Raw genomic sequence first — 20,793 nt, forward strand, 5'->3', positions numbered from 1 at the left:
AGAAGAGAGACAACAAAACTGATGTTCTATTCAAGGCGGGAGTTACAAGCCCCTCGCAAGTGTTCCCTAAGTATTTGCAAATTCAGCTAATTAACAAGGAAGATTCAGATGCTCTGCCACCGTTGCTCTTCTTGATTCAAATTTTTGTTGTTCTTTTTTACGGCCACGCCTGCAGCCTACGTTCCCAGGCTAGGGGTTGAATTGGAGCTGCAGCTGCTGGCTCACACCACTGCCACAGCAACGTGGGATCTGAGCTGCACTTGTGACCCACACTGCCGCTTGGGGCAACACGGGATCCTTAACCCACTGGGCAAGGCCAGGGCTCCAAGCGAAGACTATGTTGGGTTCTTAACCCACTGAGCCACAATGGGAACTCCTCAAACATCTTTCAGTATTAGTGCTCTTTAAAAATACCGTCTCACGAAGACTTTCCCAGTGAACACATGTGATATTCACAGTGCTCCATGGTCACGCCCTGTGAAACGCAACCTGTGCATTTTGCAATCCTTCCTTCTCCAAGGACATGGTTTTTGAAACAGAGAAGTTCCTTCTGTCCAACCAAACTGCACAGGAGATTGGAGATCCTGGGACTGGTAACTTTATGCTGAAGTCCGTGGGCCCCCACAGGAGAGCAGACGTGACCCGGCTGCCAGCATTCACCCACCCAGCCTGACACCAGATGGACGAGTAGTGATGGCAGAGTCTTTCCCGGTTGGCCTGGAATCATCCTCAGTGTCAACTGCAGTGTTAAATTCCAAGTGCCCTGTTAATCACTTCCTGCGTTCATTTGACAACTAGGACTGAATTCTTGCTGTGAGCCAGGCACTGCCCTGGGAGGCCCTTTGCAGATATAAGTAATTAAGGCAGATGTAGACCTTACCCTCAAGGGACTTAGACTGACAACTGACCCCACACCCCAAGAAAGAGTTAGTTGCCAGATCTGCTCGCCTTTACAGGTCAAGCGGAGATCATTTTAAACAGCCACGTTTCTCTTCCGATTTCAAAGGGGACTGAAGGAGATGGGTTCTGCTCTCCTGCTTACTGGCTCCAGAAACCCTGAGGTCTACTGAGTAACACAGGAGCAAGAGATGAAAATAACAATGTTCTTTTTTTAGGGGAAAGAAGAGAGACAGTCTGCCTTTACTCATTCAAGCGTTTGATTCTCAAGTCAGATCCATAAACCCACAGAGAAAGTTTTATGGGAATTTTAGTATGAATGAATTTTCCCCCATGCCCCTGGAGAGATGGCAATAAAGGTGTTTTCTTCGGTCCCCAAGTGCCAGAAAGAACACAACCTACAACGGGGAGCGAGGAGAGAACACGGTCTGTGGCCCCTCCCCTCTCAACCCAGCCCTCCCCCCTCTCCCCCCCCCTTCCCCCGGCCCCTCCCCTCTTACAGGGGGCCTTCTGCCTCCCGCAAGCCAAGATCCCCAGCCTGCTGCATTCCCAGGATGGTAACCAGCTAGGATGCCGTTGCCTCTGGTTCTCCAGCCCCCACACAATGCAGACAGGAGTGTGGCGGGGCAGGAACAGACAAGTGACTCAGTTGAAAGCAGGCTGATAAGAGCTAAGAAGCTATTGCGACCACCTCATGCTGCTCTTCTTCCATGACTAATCCCGGATCTGGGTGATTACATATTACACTTGGGTACCATGTGGTGTAGTTGCCTTATTTCAAAAACGATTCCCACCGAAATGTAAGTCTGTGGTGCTGCCTTGAAGGCGCAGAGCTGGCTCTTTATTGAACTCACCGGGAGGAAGACCCATAGTGAATGGTTAGGCTGCTGACGCTGACAGCTGGTTGTTTCTTTCTCTCCTTTTCTTTGGAGGGCCGCACTGGCCGCATATGGAGCTTCCCAGGCTAGGGGGCGAATCAGAGCTGCAGCTGCCGGCCTACACCGCAGCCACAGCAACGCCAGATCTGAGCTGCGTCTGCAACCTACACGACAGCTCACGGCAACGCCAGATCCTCAACCCACTGAGTGGGGCCGGGGATCGAACCCTCACGGATACTATGTTTTGTTCTTAACCCGCTAAACGACCACAGGAACTCCAGTTGTTTCATTTTTTAACCTGAGTGTGTGCCCAAGGGGTCTACGAATTTCACTTCACGTGTTCTCAGGCCTCCAGCTCTAACGTGAGAGCCTAGAGTTGGTTTTTTCGTCTCTCCCACTGAGTTTTGGAGATTGGCTGGCATGAAACAAGGAAGAGCCAAGGGACAAGTCATCTTCCTTATTCTTTCCAGCGATCCGTTCCTCTCAGCGCTTTCTATGTCTTTCAGGAGTTTGCATTTCCTCCCTCTGAATGTTATTTCATCTGTTCTTCTCTAAGAGGGGAAAAACAGTACCCTGCAAATGATAACCCCAAAAATGACTCATAAAATGACTCGCCCTTTTCACTATGTAATAACACATGCCAGCTCCTCCATCATAATACTCGCTCGGTGGACATGAAACAACACGGCATCATCAACTGGGGTTAACTCTGTAACCTTCAAAAGACATTAGCAACATTCCCACCACAAATTTAGTAAAAACACTATTTTACAATTCCAGCCTATCAGAGAATGCAGCTGTATTAAAGGACAAAAATCTTGTATTCCGTTTGGGGCTTCTCAATAATTAAGAAAGTTCTAGAACTAGAGTCTTGCCATTCATTTATTCTTCCCACGATATTCTAGGTGCTACAGATACAGTGGTGCACAAAATAGACAAAACTCTTGCCCTTCAGGGAGCAGATGACTGACTGACCGGTCCTTGAAAATTCTGGTTGAGACTGACACTCAAGAGATGCGTTAAAACGCCTTCCAGAAGTTTCCACATCTAGACCCTTTCCTCCTCTCGCGCTCGCTAGGAAAGCCCCCTTTCCCATGGAGCCGGTGGATTTATGACCCCCTGCAAAGCTGTGAGCAAAGAGAATGGAGAAAATGGACGTCTTACCATTAATAAATATGTAGATTGTGGATTCTGCTCTCTTCTTCTTTGAAGGAGGTGTGGCTAGATATTTGCAGCTGTAGAAGCCGGTGTGGTTTGCCTGAGCTGCGTTCAAGGTCAAAGTGCTGCAGAACTGCTTGTCGCTCCTCCCACAGGTGGACTTCGTTATGCTCAGCCTCCGGCTGTCCTTCCTCACCGAGGCGGGCAGAGACCACGAATGGGCTGCTTCCCCTCTGTGATCACAGATGACAAAACAAGACCGTCAACGCTGGGGCCAGTTCTGAAGCCTTCGTGTCATTGGGACGTGCTATGCTGCGGTCCTTTCTTGAGAGCGGTTTGGAGGTAGCCAGGGGAGCAAGGCCAAGTCGTCGTCTTTACAGAAAAGCGGTACATGTAGAAAAGCTTTCAAATCACTCCGAACGCTCTGGGCATCTCTTTCCCTAACTCCCCACGGTGAGTAATTCTCGCGCATGGAGGAATGAATCGCCCTCCGGCTGAGGCTGGGTGCTCCTGCCTTGCTCTCCCGGCAGATCACAGGGAACCGCTGAGGTCCACCTGTCTGCTCTGGGGGCCGCCTTTCCGCTCCCCTAGGGGATGGTTCTGCCTGAGGAAGGGCAACCAGACTGTCCCCAAACAGATACCGTCACTCACCTGCATTTGAGATACAGCGTCTGGCCTGCTTGCATCACGTGCTGGGTGCCTTTTAAACTCAGCTCAGGACCTTTTAATTTTGAACCTGAACTAGATCCTGGAAAACAAATGTTTGAAATGCGTTATTTGCAAATTGCCCTCCGGGGTGTTTTTTTTATCCTTAAGTTCTGCCTCGCCATAAAAGGTGACTTCTCATCCTGACCTTACTTGCACAGGTAAAAATGTACATCTAATATCAATTTATTTTGATTGACAGATTTTTTTCTAGTTCATGACTTTCTCAGAAATATTATCTCCTACTATGCCAAATGATCTAAATACTATCCAAAAGCCCATTAATTCAGAACATTAGTAAATTCATGCCATCCGGGTTCAAAATGCACCCGTGTTAAGAATATACGGTAAGTTTTAAAAATTCTCTGGATTAAATGTCAGTGTCAGCCAAAATAATATTTCTAATACCGAACCACCAGCGTCGGTCATCTGGTCGGTCCTACAGGCTTGTCTGATCTTTTTTCTGAAAAGCATGGGCATTTTCCTGGGTTCTAGACACAGTTCAGTCATTAGTTGAGCCATGATATTTCGGGTGAGTCATTTTCTCTTTCTGAATCGGTTTCCTCATCTGGAAACCTAATTATAGACTCAAAGTCAGTTTGAGGAGCTCCTTCGTTCGTCTTACATGACCTCCAAGTTCCCTCTATAACGGAACAGAGAAGAGGGAACTGTCCGCTCCTACGTGACATTTGACAAGTAGATTTCACGGGGATCATCGGGAGACAATGAGACACTTTTGCATTAAAATCTACACATCTTCATACAACGTGATAATGAAATCCACCCCGGGGATGGGCTGCGAGACCCTCCTCTCTCCACATGTCCGTCTGTCATCTGCAAGATGGGAGAAGGGCTGGATGACTTTGAGCTTCTGTCCATTTCCGACATTCCCAAACCCACGAATCTTGGCGCCATTGCTGAGCCTCAGCTGAGCCCTTGTGGACTTGTGAGAAAGGGGCTCAATCAGGACCTCTCCTGCCTCCTCTCCTGTCCTGTCCTCCTCCTCTGGGTCAAAGCAGGGGGTCTGAGCTCAGGATTAGCAGGGATAAGGCTCAAGGGGACAGAGGAAATATTCTTGGAGGGAGGGAAGTTCCGTATGTGGAGCCAATCTTTGTGAACAGCTTCTACCTAAAAAAGAGATTTCTGCCATGGAATCCAAGGCAAAGACTGGGCTGAACAGGTGTTAACAGACCTGCAAGAGGAGACACGCTTTCGGGATTCTGTGGTGAAGTCAGGCAGTGCACCCTAGCATTTCTCTCAGGTCCTAATATCACAGGGAGCAGTAGATTCCATGAGACATCTGCCCTGCAGGCTGCACTCCTCCACTTCCTGACGGATCAGCTGGGAATCACTTACTGAACTGCTCCTCAGCCTCCTTGTATAAAAGCAGAAAGCCTCTGGTCCCTCATGGGGGCGGCGGCAGGGGGGCACACCCTGGGGACTTGGTGCTTTGTCATCCAAGTGGCAGGCATGCCGCCTGGCACATGGCAGGTGCCCAATGTCACTAAACCCCAGAAGAGCTGCTCCCCTCCCCACCTCCGCCAGAGAACACTGTGTTGGGAAGACAACTGCAAAGATGCTAAATTAACATTATCTACTTTGCTGGTGTTGCTGGTGATATAAATATTTTAAAAGTCACTTTTATATACAATGGGCTCTGTGATCCAGTGATGGCAGGAACAAATGGCTCAATATTAAGTAAATTTAAATTAAAATGATTGTTTCATAGAGATCCAATTGATCTATCAACTAATCTCACCGGTGAGTTCCCTGGTGGTCTAGTGGTTATGATCCAGTGATTTCATCACTGCAGCCTGGATTCAATCCCTGGACTGGAAACTGAGATCCCACACCAAGGCATTACATATTGTGCCACCCCCAAAAAAAACCCCCAAAACCAAACCAAAACAAAACCCCCCAAAACCAAATAACCTCACAGAACAAGTCAACCCATCCAGGCACCTAAGGAGGAATTTTCTATTTTACTCATCTTTCTGAGTTTCCCAAGGCAACAGGTAGCTCAAAATCAGTGACCCAGGAGAACACTATGTTTTTCAAAGCCATGTCCAGCCATTAATAACACCTGTCCTAAAACATGTCCAGGCCAGATACAGCTTCTGTCCTTCTTGGTGGCACAGAACTTTGGGGATTTAACTGAGCAACTGTTCACATGTTGGAGAAGATATAGCCAGGCTTCCTGTGGAAAATTCTGGCATTACCTGCAGGTATCCCCGTGGTTTGTGGGCACAGGATGAGCTTTCCCATCCAGGAGAAGCTCGGGGGAAGACACTTTCCTTCTCAAAGTAAGAGGAGATTCCTACCTTTGTGTGTGTGTGTGTGTGTGTGTGTGTGTGTATTTTGGTTTCCAAATTGTATGAATCTTTATCTGTTCCCTACAATACCAGCACTCTTGACCCTTGTCAGAAAGAACCTGAGGGAGTTCCCATCATGGCGCAGTGGAAACAGATCCGACTAGGAACCATGAGGTTGTGGGTTCGATCCCTGGCCTCACTCAGTGGGTTAAGGATCCAGTGCTGCCGTGAGCTGTGGTGTAGGTCGCAGATGTGGCTCGGATTGGACCCCTAGCCTGGGAACCTCCATATGCCGTGGGTGTGGACGTAAAAAGAGAAAAAGATTAAAAAAAGAAAGAAAGAAAAAAAAAAAGAACCTGAAACTTTAAAGAACCACCCAGATCCCAGAAGAGAGACATGTTGTGTAGAGAAGATCCCGTTAAAAAAAAAAAAAAAAGCCATATTCCCACATCCCTCTTTGCAACCCTCACTCCGCCCTCCAACTGAGAGAAAACATAGCCAAGTGGTTAAATGAGACACTGAGAAAAAAAAAAACAAAAAACAAAAAAACAGGATTACTGGAAAGTTTAGGGGGGAAATGTTAAGAAAAACATTTTACTATATAATTTGCCTGACATAATGAATTTTGTACTTGGAATGCAGAAGCTAGATAAAAGCAGTTGATGGAAACAGAAGGAGAAGTGTAAGAAGTGGCATTTCTAAGGGACACTTTGGGACACTGTCATCATTCAGTTAACAGGACACTAGAACCTCATCAAGATGGACAGAGGTACCAAGACTACAGTTAACAGTAAAACTAATAGGGAAAAAGGAAAGCGACGTATTTATTCCTTAAATGCTCTAAAATTACATTAGACCTTAAAATATATATATATGTACTAGCAGCATGTGACGTTCCGGGGCCAGAGACTGAATCCAAGCCACAGCAGTGACGGCACCGCATCCTAAGCCCAATGACCCACCAGGGAACTTTGGCTGCACTCGTGGCATGCAGATATTCTGCGGTCAGGGGTTGAACCTGAGCCACAGCAGCGACACCTTAACCCACTGAGCCACCAGGGAACTCTCTCAAAATGTTTAAGTTAAGCAGTTTAATGTCCATACACCCACTTGCGCAACCAATGTTTAATTAACATTTTTTGAGCATCTCCTACACATCAGACCCTCGTTTCATCCCAGGACTGGAGAGCATGATGTCCCACCAGACAACTCAGTCTGCTCTACTCAGGAGTAGCTCAGAGTCACAGTGTCCATTTAGAACTAAATCCACAGGCTACTTCATTTTCAAGGGTGGAGTGCTGCAACTTAACAATGATCCCCCATCATGCAGCTCAGGTGGGGATCAGAACTTTCCACTGGTGGTCATGGCAGCCTAGAAGTCTGGTCCAAAAGAATTATTGGGGCCTCAGTGAACTAGGTGACCCATGACCTACTGTTTTCATCAGAGTCAACTACAATATAGTCACGAGGGTCAACGAGTTCTCTTTATATCAGGGAAATTCTTATTTCAATAAAACAAAGACCTCGATTCAATCAATAAAAGGCAGCCTACGGAATGGGAGAAAAATATCTGCAAATCATATATCTGACAAGGGGTTAATATCCAAAATACGTATTTTAAAAACCCCACCTACAACTCAGTAGCAAAAAAAAAAAAAAACCTATAAACCAATTTTTAAAATAGGCAGAGGATCTGAAGACACGTTTCCAAAGATACACAGATGGCCAACGAGCACAGGAAAGATGCTCAGAAATCATTTATCACCAAGGCACCGCAAACCAAGACCACAATGAGGTATCACCTCGTCCCTAAAATGACTACTATCAAGAAGATAAGAATGAACGAGAGTTGGGGAGGGTGTGGAAAAAAGGAAACTTTGTGTACTGTTGGGAGGAATGTGTACTGGTGCAGCCACTATGGAAAACGGTACAGATATTCCTCAAAAAATTAAAAGTAGAACTATCATATAATCTAGCCATTCCACTTCCAGGCATTTTTCTGAAGGAAATACCTGAGGTAGACGAAAACATGAACTTGAAAAGACGCATTCACATGTTCGCTGCAGCATTGTTTACAATTGTCAGGACATGGGAGCAACCTAAATTCCATCAATGGATGAGCAAAGAAGGTATGGTATATTTATATCTACAATGGAATATTACTCAGCCATAAAAAAAAGAATGAAATCTTGCCATTTATAACAACATGGATGGATGGTGAGGCATTATGCTAAGTGAAGTAAGTTAGAGAAAGACAAACGCCATATGATCTCACCTACATGTGGAATCAAAAACAAAGCCAAAAACGAAGTGCAGACTCTGGAAATGGGCTTTTCACGTGCTTCTTTATTAGAAAAAGCTATTAAGGTCAAGCAGAGTGGGTTAATAACATGAAAAAGCCAACACGTGTCCGTGGACTTCTGTGAACGCTGACACTCTGTGTTGCTCTTGTGTGGAGACTTTGCTCATTGTCTGACTATCCTGTATTATCTGGTCAGTAGAAAGAGAATAAAGCTTTACAGCTCTTTAACACACAGCCCTTCTCTTCCGTGTGATGAAGCTCCGGGAGGAAGCCAGGCACAGGCTGTTGGAAGAGGTGGCTCTCATTTTCCACATGTACTTCACTCGGCAAAAGGGATGCTTTCTCTGACCTCAGTGGGAAGAGTAATTAAAAATTCCAAGTGAAGAAAAAGGCTTTATTTTCCAATCAAACCAAAAGCCAACTGGTTGGGGCTCTTTCTTCAAAGCTGCCTTGCTGTCCACTCAAAGAGGGAACTCCCACCATGGGTCATTATGAACCAGACAGCCTGGCCAGTCACTTTTAAGAGCGAGAGAAAGCTCTTATGTAAAGTTTGACTAAAAGCATCTTTAGAAAGCTGCTATTTTTGTTGATCTAAATAACGATGGTGTTCTGATTGGTTAAATGCAACTTCAAGACAAGCCCCTTGAGTTCCCCTCCTGACTCAGCAGTTAACGAACCCTCCTAGTATCCACGGGGACGCAGGTTCGATCCCTGATCTCGCTCAGTGGGTTAAGGATCTGGTGTTGCCGTGAGCTGTGGTGTAGGTCGCAGACGTGGCTTGGATCGCCCACTGCTGTGGCTGTGGTGTAGGCCAGCAGCTGTAGCTCTGATTAGATCCCTAGCCTGGGAACTTCTGTGTGCTCAGAGTGTGGCCTTAAAAACACACACACACACACACACAAAAACACAAACCCCTTAGCTGCTCTTCCTTCCAGATGCCCCCTGGTGCCTACTACATTGAAATCAAAGTGTTTTATTCTCTGTAAGAAAGGGGCCTTACTCAAATGGGAATCATGAAACAGCCGAGTTTTTCCATCTCTGATTTACAATCATTAATCTCTCCAGCTCTGCTACTAACTGGCTCCGGAGTGGCCAAAGTAGGCAAGTCACTGTAAGCCTCAGATTCTTCATCTGCCAACAAAAGAGGATGGCCTAAGAGTCTGATGATCCCTTCCAGCCTAAAAAGTCAATGGTTCTGAAATCCACAGTAATTAATAACAATGCACAAATTAAAAATCACATTTTAAAATACTTATAACTCCTAGAACAACAAATAACCCAATTTCAAAAACAGACAAAGGAGAGTTCCCACTGTGGAGCAACAAGATCGGCAGCGTCTCGGGAGCCCTGGGACACAGGTTCAATGCCCCAAACGTTGGGTTAAGGATCCGGCGCTGCCACCGCTATGGCTTAGGTCCCAACTAGGACTTGGATCTGACCCCTGGCCCTCGAACTCCTTATGGCACGGGGCAGCCAAGAAAGGAAAAAAAAAAATAGACAAAGGATCTCAATAGACATTTTCCTAAGGAAGATACATACACGGCCAATAAGACATGAAAAGATACTGGACATCATTAGTCATCAGGAAAATGCTTATCAAATCACAGCGAGATACCAACTTCACACCAGGAGAGCGTCGATAAAAAGACAAGAACAAGCGTCAGTGAGAATGTAGGAGCCCTCAGACACTGCTAATAGGATTGTAAACTGTGCAGTCTCTTTGGAAAACAGACGGCAGTTCCTCAACTGGTTCAACATGGAGTTAAGCAGAGGTTAAACCTATGACCCAGCAATTCCATGCTTAGGAATCTAGCCAAGGGAGCTAAAAAGCATGTGTCCACGTACAGACTTGTACACATGTCCGTAGCCAAAAAGTGGAAACAACCTAAATGGTGGATGGGTAAACAAAAAAAGGCGGTAGATCCATGTGATGGAATATTACACGGCGGTAAAAAGGAATGACGTATGGATACGTGCTGCCATGGAGATGACCCTTGCAAACACTGTGCTGGCACACACAGAGGAAAAGGCCACACAGAGGAAAGACTGGAAGGCTGCCTTCTCCAAGCCACAGAGAGAGGCCGCAGGAGAAACCAGAACTGACGACACCTTGAGCTTAGAACCATGAGAACATTTTCATGAGAAAATACATTCTCCTGTTTAAAAACCAAAGCCAAGGAATCTAATATATGGCACAAAGGAACCTTCCAACAGAAAAGAAACTCATGGACTTGGAGAACGGACTCGTGGTTGCAGAGGGGGAGGGATGGACTGGGAGTCTGGGGTTGACAGATGCAAACTATTGCATGTGGAGTGGATGAGCAATGCAATCCTGCTGTGTAGCACAGGGAGCTGCATCCAGTCACTTGTGATGGAGCAGGATGGAGGATCATGAGAGAAAAAGACTGTATGTATGTGTGTGACTGGGTCACTCTGCTGTACAGTAGAAATTGGCAGAACACTGTGAACCAACCGTAATGGAAACAATAAAATCATGAAAAACTAAAAACCAAACCCACTATGCTGAGTAAACGAAGCCAGTCACCAAAGACCAGGTAGTGTATGGGTTCCATTTATACGCAATGTCTTGAAGAGGCAAATCCATCAAGACAGAAAACCGAGTGGTTGGCAGGGGCGGAGGGGAGCGTGGAAGAGGAATAACTAAGAACTCGCGTTTCTCTGGGGGTGTAAATGTTTTTATCCCAAAGCTGTTATTAAAGCAAAATTATGACTAAAATAACCAGAGTTAAGTTGACTATTTGACTCTTTTGAACGTTGTTGCTACATATACAACATCACCAGTGTTAGATTTTATACTTTTCTTTTTACAGCTTAGAGGGTTTTGTTGTTTGTTTTTTTGTTTTTTTGCTTTTTAGGGCTGCACTCGAGGCACATGGAGGTTCCCAGGCTAGGGGTCAAATCGGAGCTGTAGCCACCGGCCTACGCCAGAGCCACAGCAACGCCAGATCCGAGCCACCTCTGCGACCAACACCACAGCTCACGGCAACGCCAGATCCTTAACCCACTGAGCAAGGCCAAGGGATCAAACCTGAAACCTCACGGTCCGTAGTCAGATTCGTTTCCACTGCGCCACAACAAGAACTCCAGCTTAAAGCTTTAGAAGGCTGATTTTAAATAATTTTCCTTCAGGTTCAAAAACATCATTATTGATGTATGAGAAGATTTATAAACATATTGCAAAAACTCATTGTCCCCCTACACTTTTGCAATCTTTTCAATTTAATGTTAATTTAAAATCTCTCCTACTTGCACATTGTGAATTTTAACTCTTTAAATTGGAATTTTAACAAATTGAGTCACATCGGAGGCTATGGTGCTAGGCTCGGGAAAGGTATCTACTGGTATTTCCTTTGATATTAAAATTATTGATTTCTAATACGTTTTTAATGCAAAGCTCTGTATATTACACTTGTTTCAAATGAGATGCATCTGTCTTTGATTTTGCATACCCCATTTTCAACAGGACATAATCCTACAAGATAAACGACCTCTTTATCTAGTATCCTGTTTCTAAAATTTGATTCTAAGACCATGAGCCTTTACCAAGGTTGTGGGAGGTTAATTAAACAGAATTCATAATAAAAGAAGACTTTCTTTCCTCAAAGATGCAGCTTATTAAAAAGCTTAAGTCTCACAGACTAAATCTCACGCAATCCTTTGGGTGGGTCGCAACGGTGGGAGAAAGGATAAGACGTGTCCAGAAATGCCCCGGATTTTTGTCTGAGATGCTGATTCCTGCAGGGTCCTAATACTTAAGAAAAACGTTAACTCTTGGTCTTGACTTCTGTGTTGTGCCTCTAGCAAAGTATCTAGCGGATCACAGGAAGGGTAAGCTCTAACTGATGCACGGGTCAGGATGGCTGCCTGAAATGAAGACGCCACCGCCAGCCCAGCGGACAGGACCACCCTCTGTGCCTTCTTCCCTCGCCTCCAGCGTGATGGAGAAAGACCAGAGGGCTTATGCTCCATCCACCCACAGCCTCACGCGACGGTGGGAAAGCCATGGGATTTTCTAGGACAGCAGCACAACCCGAGTCCCACAGTGAGAAGTGATGTTCATTTGCTAGCTGTTATTCTCCTCCCCCAGTGCCCCAACGGCCCTTGATTTGAGGAAGGCTGTAAAGGAAAGAAAGGATGTTTATGTCAGCGCACGCGCACACCCACAGCTCTCTGCCCGTCTGGGCAGGCCTTTCTGAGGGGTCTGTTTGCGGAGTGGTGGGAGGTGGGTGCAGAAATGACAGGGGGCTGAGCGTGTGTTTCAATCACATCTTCCTTCTTTTAGACTCCAGGAAGGTTCTTGCCAAGCTGGGAGTTAGAAATCAGCATGAAGCTCTGACTCACTGCTGACTAACCCCTTGCCTAGATAAGGCTGTGACTTTTAGAGGAACAAATATCGGATAATTTATTTATTTTTATTATTTTTATTTTTTTTGTCTTTTTGCTATTTCTTTGGGCCGCTCCCGCGGCATATGGAGGTTCCCAGGCTAGGGGTCCAATCGGAGCTGTAGCCACCGGCCTACGCCAGAGCCACAGCAACGCAAGATCCGAGCCGCGTCTGCGACCTACACCACAGCTCACGGCAACGCCGGATCGTTAACCCACTGAGCAAGGCCAGGGACCGAACCCGCAACCTCATGGTTCCTAGTCGGATTCATTAACCACTGCGCCACGACGGGAACTCCAAACACCGGATAATTTAGATTGACGGTAACTGGTACTGATCTCAAGTCCATGAAGGATGGAATCAGTAGGAAGCTGCCTCCAGCAACGATCCACCTCATTTGTAGAAAGTCAATAATCCCAAAGTCTTGCAATTTTGTTTTTCATCTTGACATTATATAAAACTGTGTTATCACGCACAGACCCACAAAAAAAGAACGCAATGGCTTCTTACTTAGTATTGGCTGTCTTCGGTCACCCCCAAATCCTCAGATCTGAAATATGAAGCATTTGATCTCCAGGCCATAATGGAAAATTTAAGTCATTTATACAGCACTTGTGTCTTGAATTCAGGCGTAAAAAAATACGTGAAAGAATTCTTTAAGAGTGCACTTTCAGCAGTGAGTGTTGTCAACTCTATAGATATGTTTATATGAGCACTCCGTCTTAAAGCCGTTTTACAATTCATATTTTAATTGCCAATCACAAAAAAATAAAATCCATGAACAGCTTCCCAGAGGACTGCACACTATTAAGCCCTGGAGTGGCCGAGGCCTTTGCTCCATCCAAGCATGGGTGAGGGACCTTACTCACTTTTGCTTAGACTCTAGAAAAGCCATCAGAAAGAAGCAAATCCGTGTGGTTTAAGATGCTTACGGAGAGAAAAGTCCATGCCTGACGTCGCCATTCCAACCAGCAATGTTTACGAGGGGCCCTGGGGTACCTCGCTGCGCTTTTTACTTGGCACTGGCTTCTCGGAGGGTCAGGGTTTAACGGGGCATGGCCATTTACCACGGGGCCTGTCACGGCCCCCATCAGGAGCCTTGCCTCCCCATGACCTGCAACCGAGCACCGCTCCTTTTCATGTGACATCGGAGTTAATGAAGGCTGAGCAGTGAGAAATCTCCTGCGATGCAAGGGTTACCTTTCCCCCCGCAACGCCCGACTCCCACCCCGCTGTCCTCTCATGGAAGGGGTTCACAAACCACGTCCATGCGGCTGTCTGCCCACACGTCGGGTCATTTGCCGCAGCGAGTCATGGGCGTTATCTGAGCGGCCCAGGGCAAGGGTCATGATCTGCTTGACCGGGCACGAGACAGAGCTGGCAAAGCGCGCACCAGAGAAGGTGGTCGACTTCCTTCCAGTTACGCAAAAGGAGACAGAGAACAAACGCTCTTCACGCCCTAAAAATGCAGACAGGGGGGTTCTGGGTGGGCGGAGATGGCCAGCAAGGGCAGGAAACACCCCACGCGGGAAGCAGACACCCTACCAGCGACTCTTCTTCTCCGATGCTACTGATCAGGGGGCTGTGGGGGAGCTGGGCCTGAGGTCACCTCGTGCCGAAGGGCTCGTAAAGCTCCAGCCGCGCCAGGCCATCACTTAGAGGGATTCACAAGTGATTACCGGCCAGAAGAGATTAATTTTCAGGTTGTAAACACCCGGGGGAAAAACAAGCTTGGAAGAGGCACAGTTTGGATAAACACACAGGCACTATACACAACACTCACTCCCTCGATGCGACTGGGCTTTCTCGGCTGTTGCTCATCTGAGGTGGTGCAGCGCCTTTGGAATCACAGCGCCACTCGACAATCCGGCTGCAAGTCCCAGACGGGTCACCCACAGCTGAGAGAGCGCTTGGAGTAGGAGGCATCATTATGAATAGGAGTCGTCTTCATAAAATGCTGGAACTGCCTTCACGTTAGCCTTCTAACCCCTAAATTGTCAAGGATGACACATTTCAGTTCTGCCAAAGGTATTCTCCATATTTGTTTTCTCTTTCTTGTCTTTTTAGGGCCACCCCTGTAGCCCATGGGGGTTCCCAGGCTAGGGGTCCAGTTGGAGCCGGCCTATACCACAGCCACAGCCATGCCAGATCCGAGCCGGTCTGCAACCCACACCACAGCTCACACCAACGTCGGATCCTTAACCCACTGAGTGAGATCAGGGATCGAATCTGCGTCCTCATGGGTACCAGTCAGATTCATTTCCGCTAAGCCACGCCCCATGTTCCTTTTACGCAGATAACTATTAGCAAACCTAGGAGGGTAGGTGTGCAACCCACAATTTAAAATCTCAAGCCATCCCTGTTCTGTGCGGTATCAGGGTCACACTTTGATCTCCAAACATTTTACGCGCCTCTCCAATGTCAAGTTCCAGGCATCTAGAGAGACAATGACAGCAGGTCCCCGGAATTCATGGATGGTATTTGCATGGATCCCCTCTAGAGTCCTTTAGGAAGGAAAGCATCAGAGAGGAAATCTGGGAAATAGTTGATCAATTCAATGCAGGAGCTTGCCATAGAATGGTTCAAGCTAAGACCGGGAACCGGGACTTGAAATTTGAGCTGAGTCACTGCCTATAACCTGACATGCAGCACTGCTCACCATCAGATTCACACACAGTTCTTTTCTGGAAAAAGAATATACGATGGAGCTGTATGTTGGAATGCTAGCAAGTAAACATCTAAAAAAAATCATGCTGAAGTGTTCATCTCCACATAATCTGAAATAATGCCTTAAGATTTGTGTATCATAAAAAGAAGAAAGGCTGGCAAACAGGCAGATGTATAGCTTAAACTGCAGCTCGTCACACAAGAAGAAGCCAAAAAACCCCATTATTATCATTAATCCAAAGTTTGGTCTATTCTTCTGAGATATTCTTCAACTTTCTAACCTATTACAAATAATGACACAATACCATGTACCTTACATATAAAAACAGGGGAGAAATAAAATAAGATTGGGAGGCTGAGTGTGATCAGCTCCTGATGTTAAAAGTCAGCTTATTCTGACACTTATTTCTGAAGTCTAATTTAAACGACATAGACCCCATTTTTCTGGAGTATCTTAGACGGCCTATAAAGGAGGTGCTTTATATAAATTCACTACGAGGAAGATTGAGCGATCTTTGTTACCAATAATATACACAAACCCTCTGCCCCTCAAGATTTAAATGGCCAAGAGTGTGCAATAAAGTTATCCATCATAGGGAACTGAGTTTTTGAAAGCTGCATTAGCATACTTTCTAAGGCTCATTAAACACTGTCCTTGGCCACTGTGCTTCTGTTGTCAAAATCAGTTTCCTTCTAAATTAAACAATTTGGAATACAATTGCTTTTCATGACACATATTTTGGAGACGAAGCCTGCAGAGACAATGGGATGGGCGTGTTGACGGAACCGGTCCTTTCCATTCTGGTCTGCTTGAATTTTCATGTTTTCTTAAGACTCAGTTTAGATAGTAAATACTGGTAATAGCTGGCCTTCCTAAGATTTTACAAACTTAAAAAAAAAAAAAAAACCCTTATCTCCAATGGAATTCACGTCAAACAAGTTTTGCTGAGAACCAAGGTTCTGGAAGGGAAAGGAACCAATTTAAAAGCAGGATGCTGCCACCAGAAGTATCTCCACTGGGAAAGAAATAACTGAAGATTTTTCATTCACTTCAGTATGTGATACTGCCTCCCCTGCCAATATCCATGAGAGACTTTATAAAAACTCATTTGGGTCCCAAACCTGGGCAAGATTGGTCTTTAATTCTCGGGGCATTTTTGCTCATACCATTTCATTCATCTATTCCAGAATTAGCATTTTTTGAGATAGCATCCATGGTATCACGCATGGATGGAAGAAAAAATAAACACACCAATTTCCGTATTCAGGTGGTCATCAACCTAAACAGGCGTTATGATAACTTGAATTAGCTCAGAAAAGACCAAAACCGTAAGTGCAATTTCACAGAACCAGAAGGGGAAATCTCGGAAGAACGGCAGTAAGGTCCCTAAGACTGGAGCCGTCCCCCCAAAACCCTGAGATGAGATGGATGGGGTAGGTGATAGGCTGACCTCTCATCCACGATTCCAGGAGCCTGGGAAGGCGTTGCCCTCCTTACCATACGCTTCTCGCCTCCTGGATTGACCAACGCTGGTTGCTCTCCTCCCCCATCCCCGGTGTGACCCTTCCCCCACGCCTCCCCTTTGCTGCTCTTTCTGCTCTTTCACTCCTCCACCTAATACGTTCAACACACCCGGGGAGAAGAATTCAATCATCAACACGACAAACAACAGCGCTTCTTTAACGTGTTTGCAGTTAAAGAAGCAGTTGTCAGTGGGCTAACAGGTAAACACACACATAGAGGCAGAGGGGACTTTATACTTACGAGTTTTATGCAAATGTGAAATTGCATGATGGTAGGAAGTAACCACGGGAAGCACCAGATTTTGGGGGGGGGGCGGGTGCTAAGCCAGCGCAGAGTGCTCAGGATGTGCCCTCAGGAAAACGATGCTGCTGAAGGTCAAGACTCAAAGCAGGAGTGGGTTTGCTGAAGGAAACACCAGGGTCTCTTGCTCTCTCTCTCCTTCAAAGATTTCAAACGCTCTAATCTTTTTTTTTTTTTTTTGGCTTTTTAGGGCCACACCCATGGCACATGGAAGTTTCCAGGCTAGGGGTCCACCCGGGATCTGAGCCACATCTGTGACCTACACCAGATCCTTAACCCACTGAGCGAGGCCAGGGATCGAAGCCATATCCTCATGGCTACTGACTGGGATTGTTACTGCTGAGCCGCAAGGGGACCATCGAGAGGCTCAATCTTTACTGTTTCAGCAATTGTTTTTTCTTATCAACCACTCTTCCTTCTCTTGCTTCTAGAGCTCTGCTCTTTGCTGAGAAAGCCCTATGTCTCCTTTCAATGCTCTGCTTTATGTCTATATGTGTATACATATGTGTGTGTATGTGTGTACATACATATGTATTAATTTTTTAAAAACCGGGGACCTACCTGACTTCACTTGCCACTAGGGGGGGAAAAAAAAAAGGCATAGGTGACCATTCACTAGAAGACGTGCCTTGGTTACACTGTACTTTTTGAAATCATGGAAGAGACCTGGGATGGATGCAGAATGAAGGACGGAAAAGAGAGAGGTCAGATGGCGTCAGTCCTAGCCAGGGCTTAACGTGTCCGGCCTTGTCTCTCCTCTTCGTAGGCCACGCCACGGACGGTCCAGGCCCAAGAGGAAATAGCTCTCCACGCGAATGTTCTTATCCACGACGGCAACGGAGATAACAGCCACAGCAGCATTACCCGACAGGTTTAGGTTGTGCTGATGTGCCTACAAATTAAGGTTCCCCATCAACTGTCTTTCTTCTGTGTTGTTGGCGAACCTTGACCTGCTAAGTGTATGCCCACAGGAGGCTCCATCTAAAGGAAATCTCTCTTGGGGACCATTTTTCTAGCGGCCAGGCAGCTTAGATCCTCACTCTGAGTCAAGACAAGAGAAGGTGGCAGCTCAGTCAAGCGTAAGAAAGGTGTCACTGGAATCAGAAGCTGCTCAGGAGTTCTCGTCGTGGCTCAGCGGAAATGAATCGGACTAGCATCCAGGAGGACGCGGGTTCGATTTGTGGCCTCGCTCAGAGGGTTAAGGATCCGGTGTTGCCGTGAGCTGTGGTGTAGGTCACAGACGAGGCCTGGATCTGGTGTTGCTGTGGCTGTGGTGTAGGCTAGTGGCTACAGCTCTGATTTGACCTCTAACTGGTAACTTGGGTGGTGTGGCCCTAAAAAGACAAAAAAAAAAAAAGAGAGAGAGAGAGAGAGAAAGAAAAGAAAGAAGCTGGTGCAGATCGGGTGAATTACCTCCAGCTCTTAAACATATTTCTGCCAACCTCTTCCACTCTGCCCACACGTAGTTCTCTCAGAAGGTGAACTAATGTGGAACCCTAACTCTTAAAAGGCCTCTGAGACCCAGAAGGATGCCTAGGATACAGCTCCGGTCAGTTCAACCAGCATCTCTTGAATGACTGTACAAGGCACTGTCCTGGCTTCACAGCTGAGAAGATGGAGCTGAAACCAGCCCTTCCTCTTGAACAGCTTTCAGCCCCGAGTGGCCCCGTGGACACAAGTCATGGAGAAGCAGATTAGCGGAATACCAAGATGGGTTCAAGGCCAAGTCAACAGAAGGATGACCTCAGAGCTATGGACATCTTATTTTTAAAAGGACATGCTTTATTGAGTACAGGGCACCACAAATTGTTCACTCAATGTAAGTGAGTTGCCGGTAAAATTCACAATTAACATCACAAAATATGACACTCGCTGGTCAACACATCACGGGATCAATATAACTTATGTGTCCATCTTGAAAGAAAAAAAAATGGGTTGAGGATAATGCTTGAGGCACTCTTACGTGAAAATGTTAAAACACTCTGAGATGAAAGCATCTCCCATGAATGCGTGAACTCACACTGGAGGTTGAGCTTGAACCCTGGTTATGAAAGCGGCATCAGGACAATTCAATTCAATACGAGCATGCTTTCCTCGTGAAATCAGAGCAGAAAATACAGCATCCAACACACTGTAAGAACATACACGTCTTAAAAGAAATGTCCTCTCCCAAGTCTGTGCTTAGCATGCTTCTGAAATGGAGAGGAAGCTATTACAGCGAGACAACGCCGGGCCCACCTGTTTGGACCAAAACGCAGATGTGAAATCAACAACAGTGACCACAACGGCTCTATTCCCACACTTTAGAATTTTACCACACCTAAAAAGAGATCCACCTGGATATAGAATCACTGAGTTTCACGTCCAGGTCAAAAGAGCCAAAGCAAACTCCAACGTCTTGAAAATGAGTGGTCTCCTGCATTTCTAGTGACATCCTGTACCAAATCCTTAAGGTGCTTTTTCACTTTCCGGCTTTGAGGACAGAGAATGGAAAGACCTTCTCATCTGTCTGTCAACAATGAGCATCAAAGAGCCCCCAAACCCCAGGAAGCTATGGGTACACCGAGTCCGTGCTAGGGCGGCACAATTACTCAACTCCTATGCTTTTTTTTCCCCTTCTCTCGTCTCCAGCTGCATCCCCTATGGAGACGATTTCAGAGCTATAAAAATTTCCAAATAAAAACAGAGAACAAAAACTTGATCCAGCAGGAGACATTAAGTGGAAAAGAGAGGTAAACAGAATTTTCCAAAAAGAAAACGATGCCATTAATCATGGGTGAAATGCTATAACCCAAGTTTACATGACCTCTTAAGATTGTTCGCCAGCAAGCCCCTCTAACACATCCCTGCCTTTCTGTTTACATCCAGTTTTTGTTTCTCTAAGGCCAACTTAGAAAAAGAAAACAGTCATAAAAATCCAACAGTATATATATCCCCACTCCTTGTAACTTTCATCCAAGCCATGTATCTATTTGTTTCCATTTTTCACTGTCTTCTTGGAAGGAAAGACGAAATTCCTCTAGGAGCTCCTGTTACAGCTCAGCAGGTTAAGAACCTGCAATAGTGTCCACGAGGATGTGAGTTCAATCCCTGACCGTGCTCCGTGGGTTAAGGAGCCGCTGTTGCAGCAAGCTTGGAAGTAGGTCGCAGATGCGGCTGGGATCCCGCGTTGCTGTGACTCTGGCATAGGCCTCAGCTACAGCTCCAGTTCAACCCCTAGCCTGGGAACGTCCATGGGCTGCAGGTGCAGCCCTGAAAAAGAAAAAAGGAACAAAACCTCCTTTATAGGTGACAGAATAAGATTCTTCTCAGATTCGGATAAACATGGCCATACTCTGGGGTCAAAAAGTGTCCTTCCCCAAGTCAGGATCAAGGAAGGAGAAGTCACATGCTTCTTGTCCTTTGTTGACTTCTTGGAAGTGTGACCATCTGAAAGGAATGATCTAAGGAAGAGCGAGAGACCCAGGGAGCAAGAGGGCTTAAAGGAATGCTTCCATTTTTGAGACTGTCAATCAAACAGGGAAAGCAGAGCCTGTGGCCCTGGCCATCCCAGAGTGATGGGACCTCTGGCTAGGACAACACCCTCAGACAGCTGCCTGTTCCTCACGGGCTAAGAGCTTTTCATTCTAAACCCTGAAAACCAA

General features: G+C 46.2%; 1 protein-coding gene across 1 annotated transcript in view; it reads right to left on the reverse strand.

Annotated features, from left to right (window-relative positions):
- Nucleotides 1–20,793, reverse strand: part of FLT1 (fms related receptor tyrosine kinase 1) — a 173,596-nt gene that overhangs the window by 141,587 nt on the left and 11,216 nt on the right. The window contains exons 2-3 of the mRNA XM_047756428.1: nt 3,585–3,681; nt 2,940–3,166 (exon numbers count right to left, since the gene is read on the reverse strand). Of these exons, the coding sequence (XP_047612384.1) occupies nt 2,940–3,166; nt 3,585–3,681 (324 nt within the window). The remainder of the gene's footprint in view (nt 1–2,939; nt 3,167–3,584; nt 3,682–20,793) is intronic.

Source organism: Phacochoerus africanus, chromosome 13, assembly GCF_016906955.1.
Source record: "Phacochoerus africanus isolate WHEZ1 chromosome 13, ROS_Pafr_v1, whole genome shotgun sequence".
In the NCBI taxonomy this organism is placed as follows: Eukaryota; Metazoa; Chordata; class Mammalia; order Artiodactyla; family Suidae; genus Phacochoerus; species Phacochoerus africanus.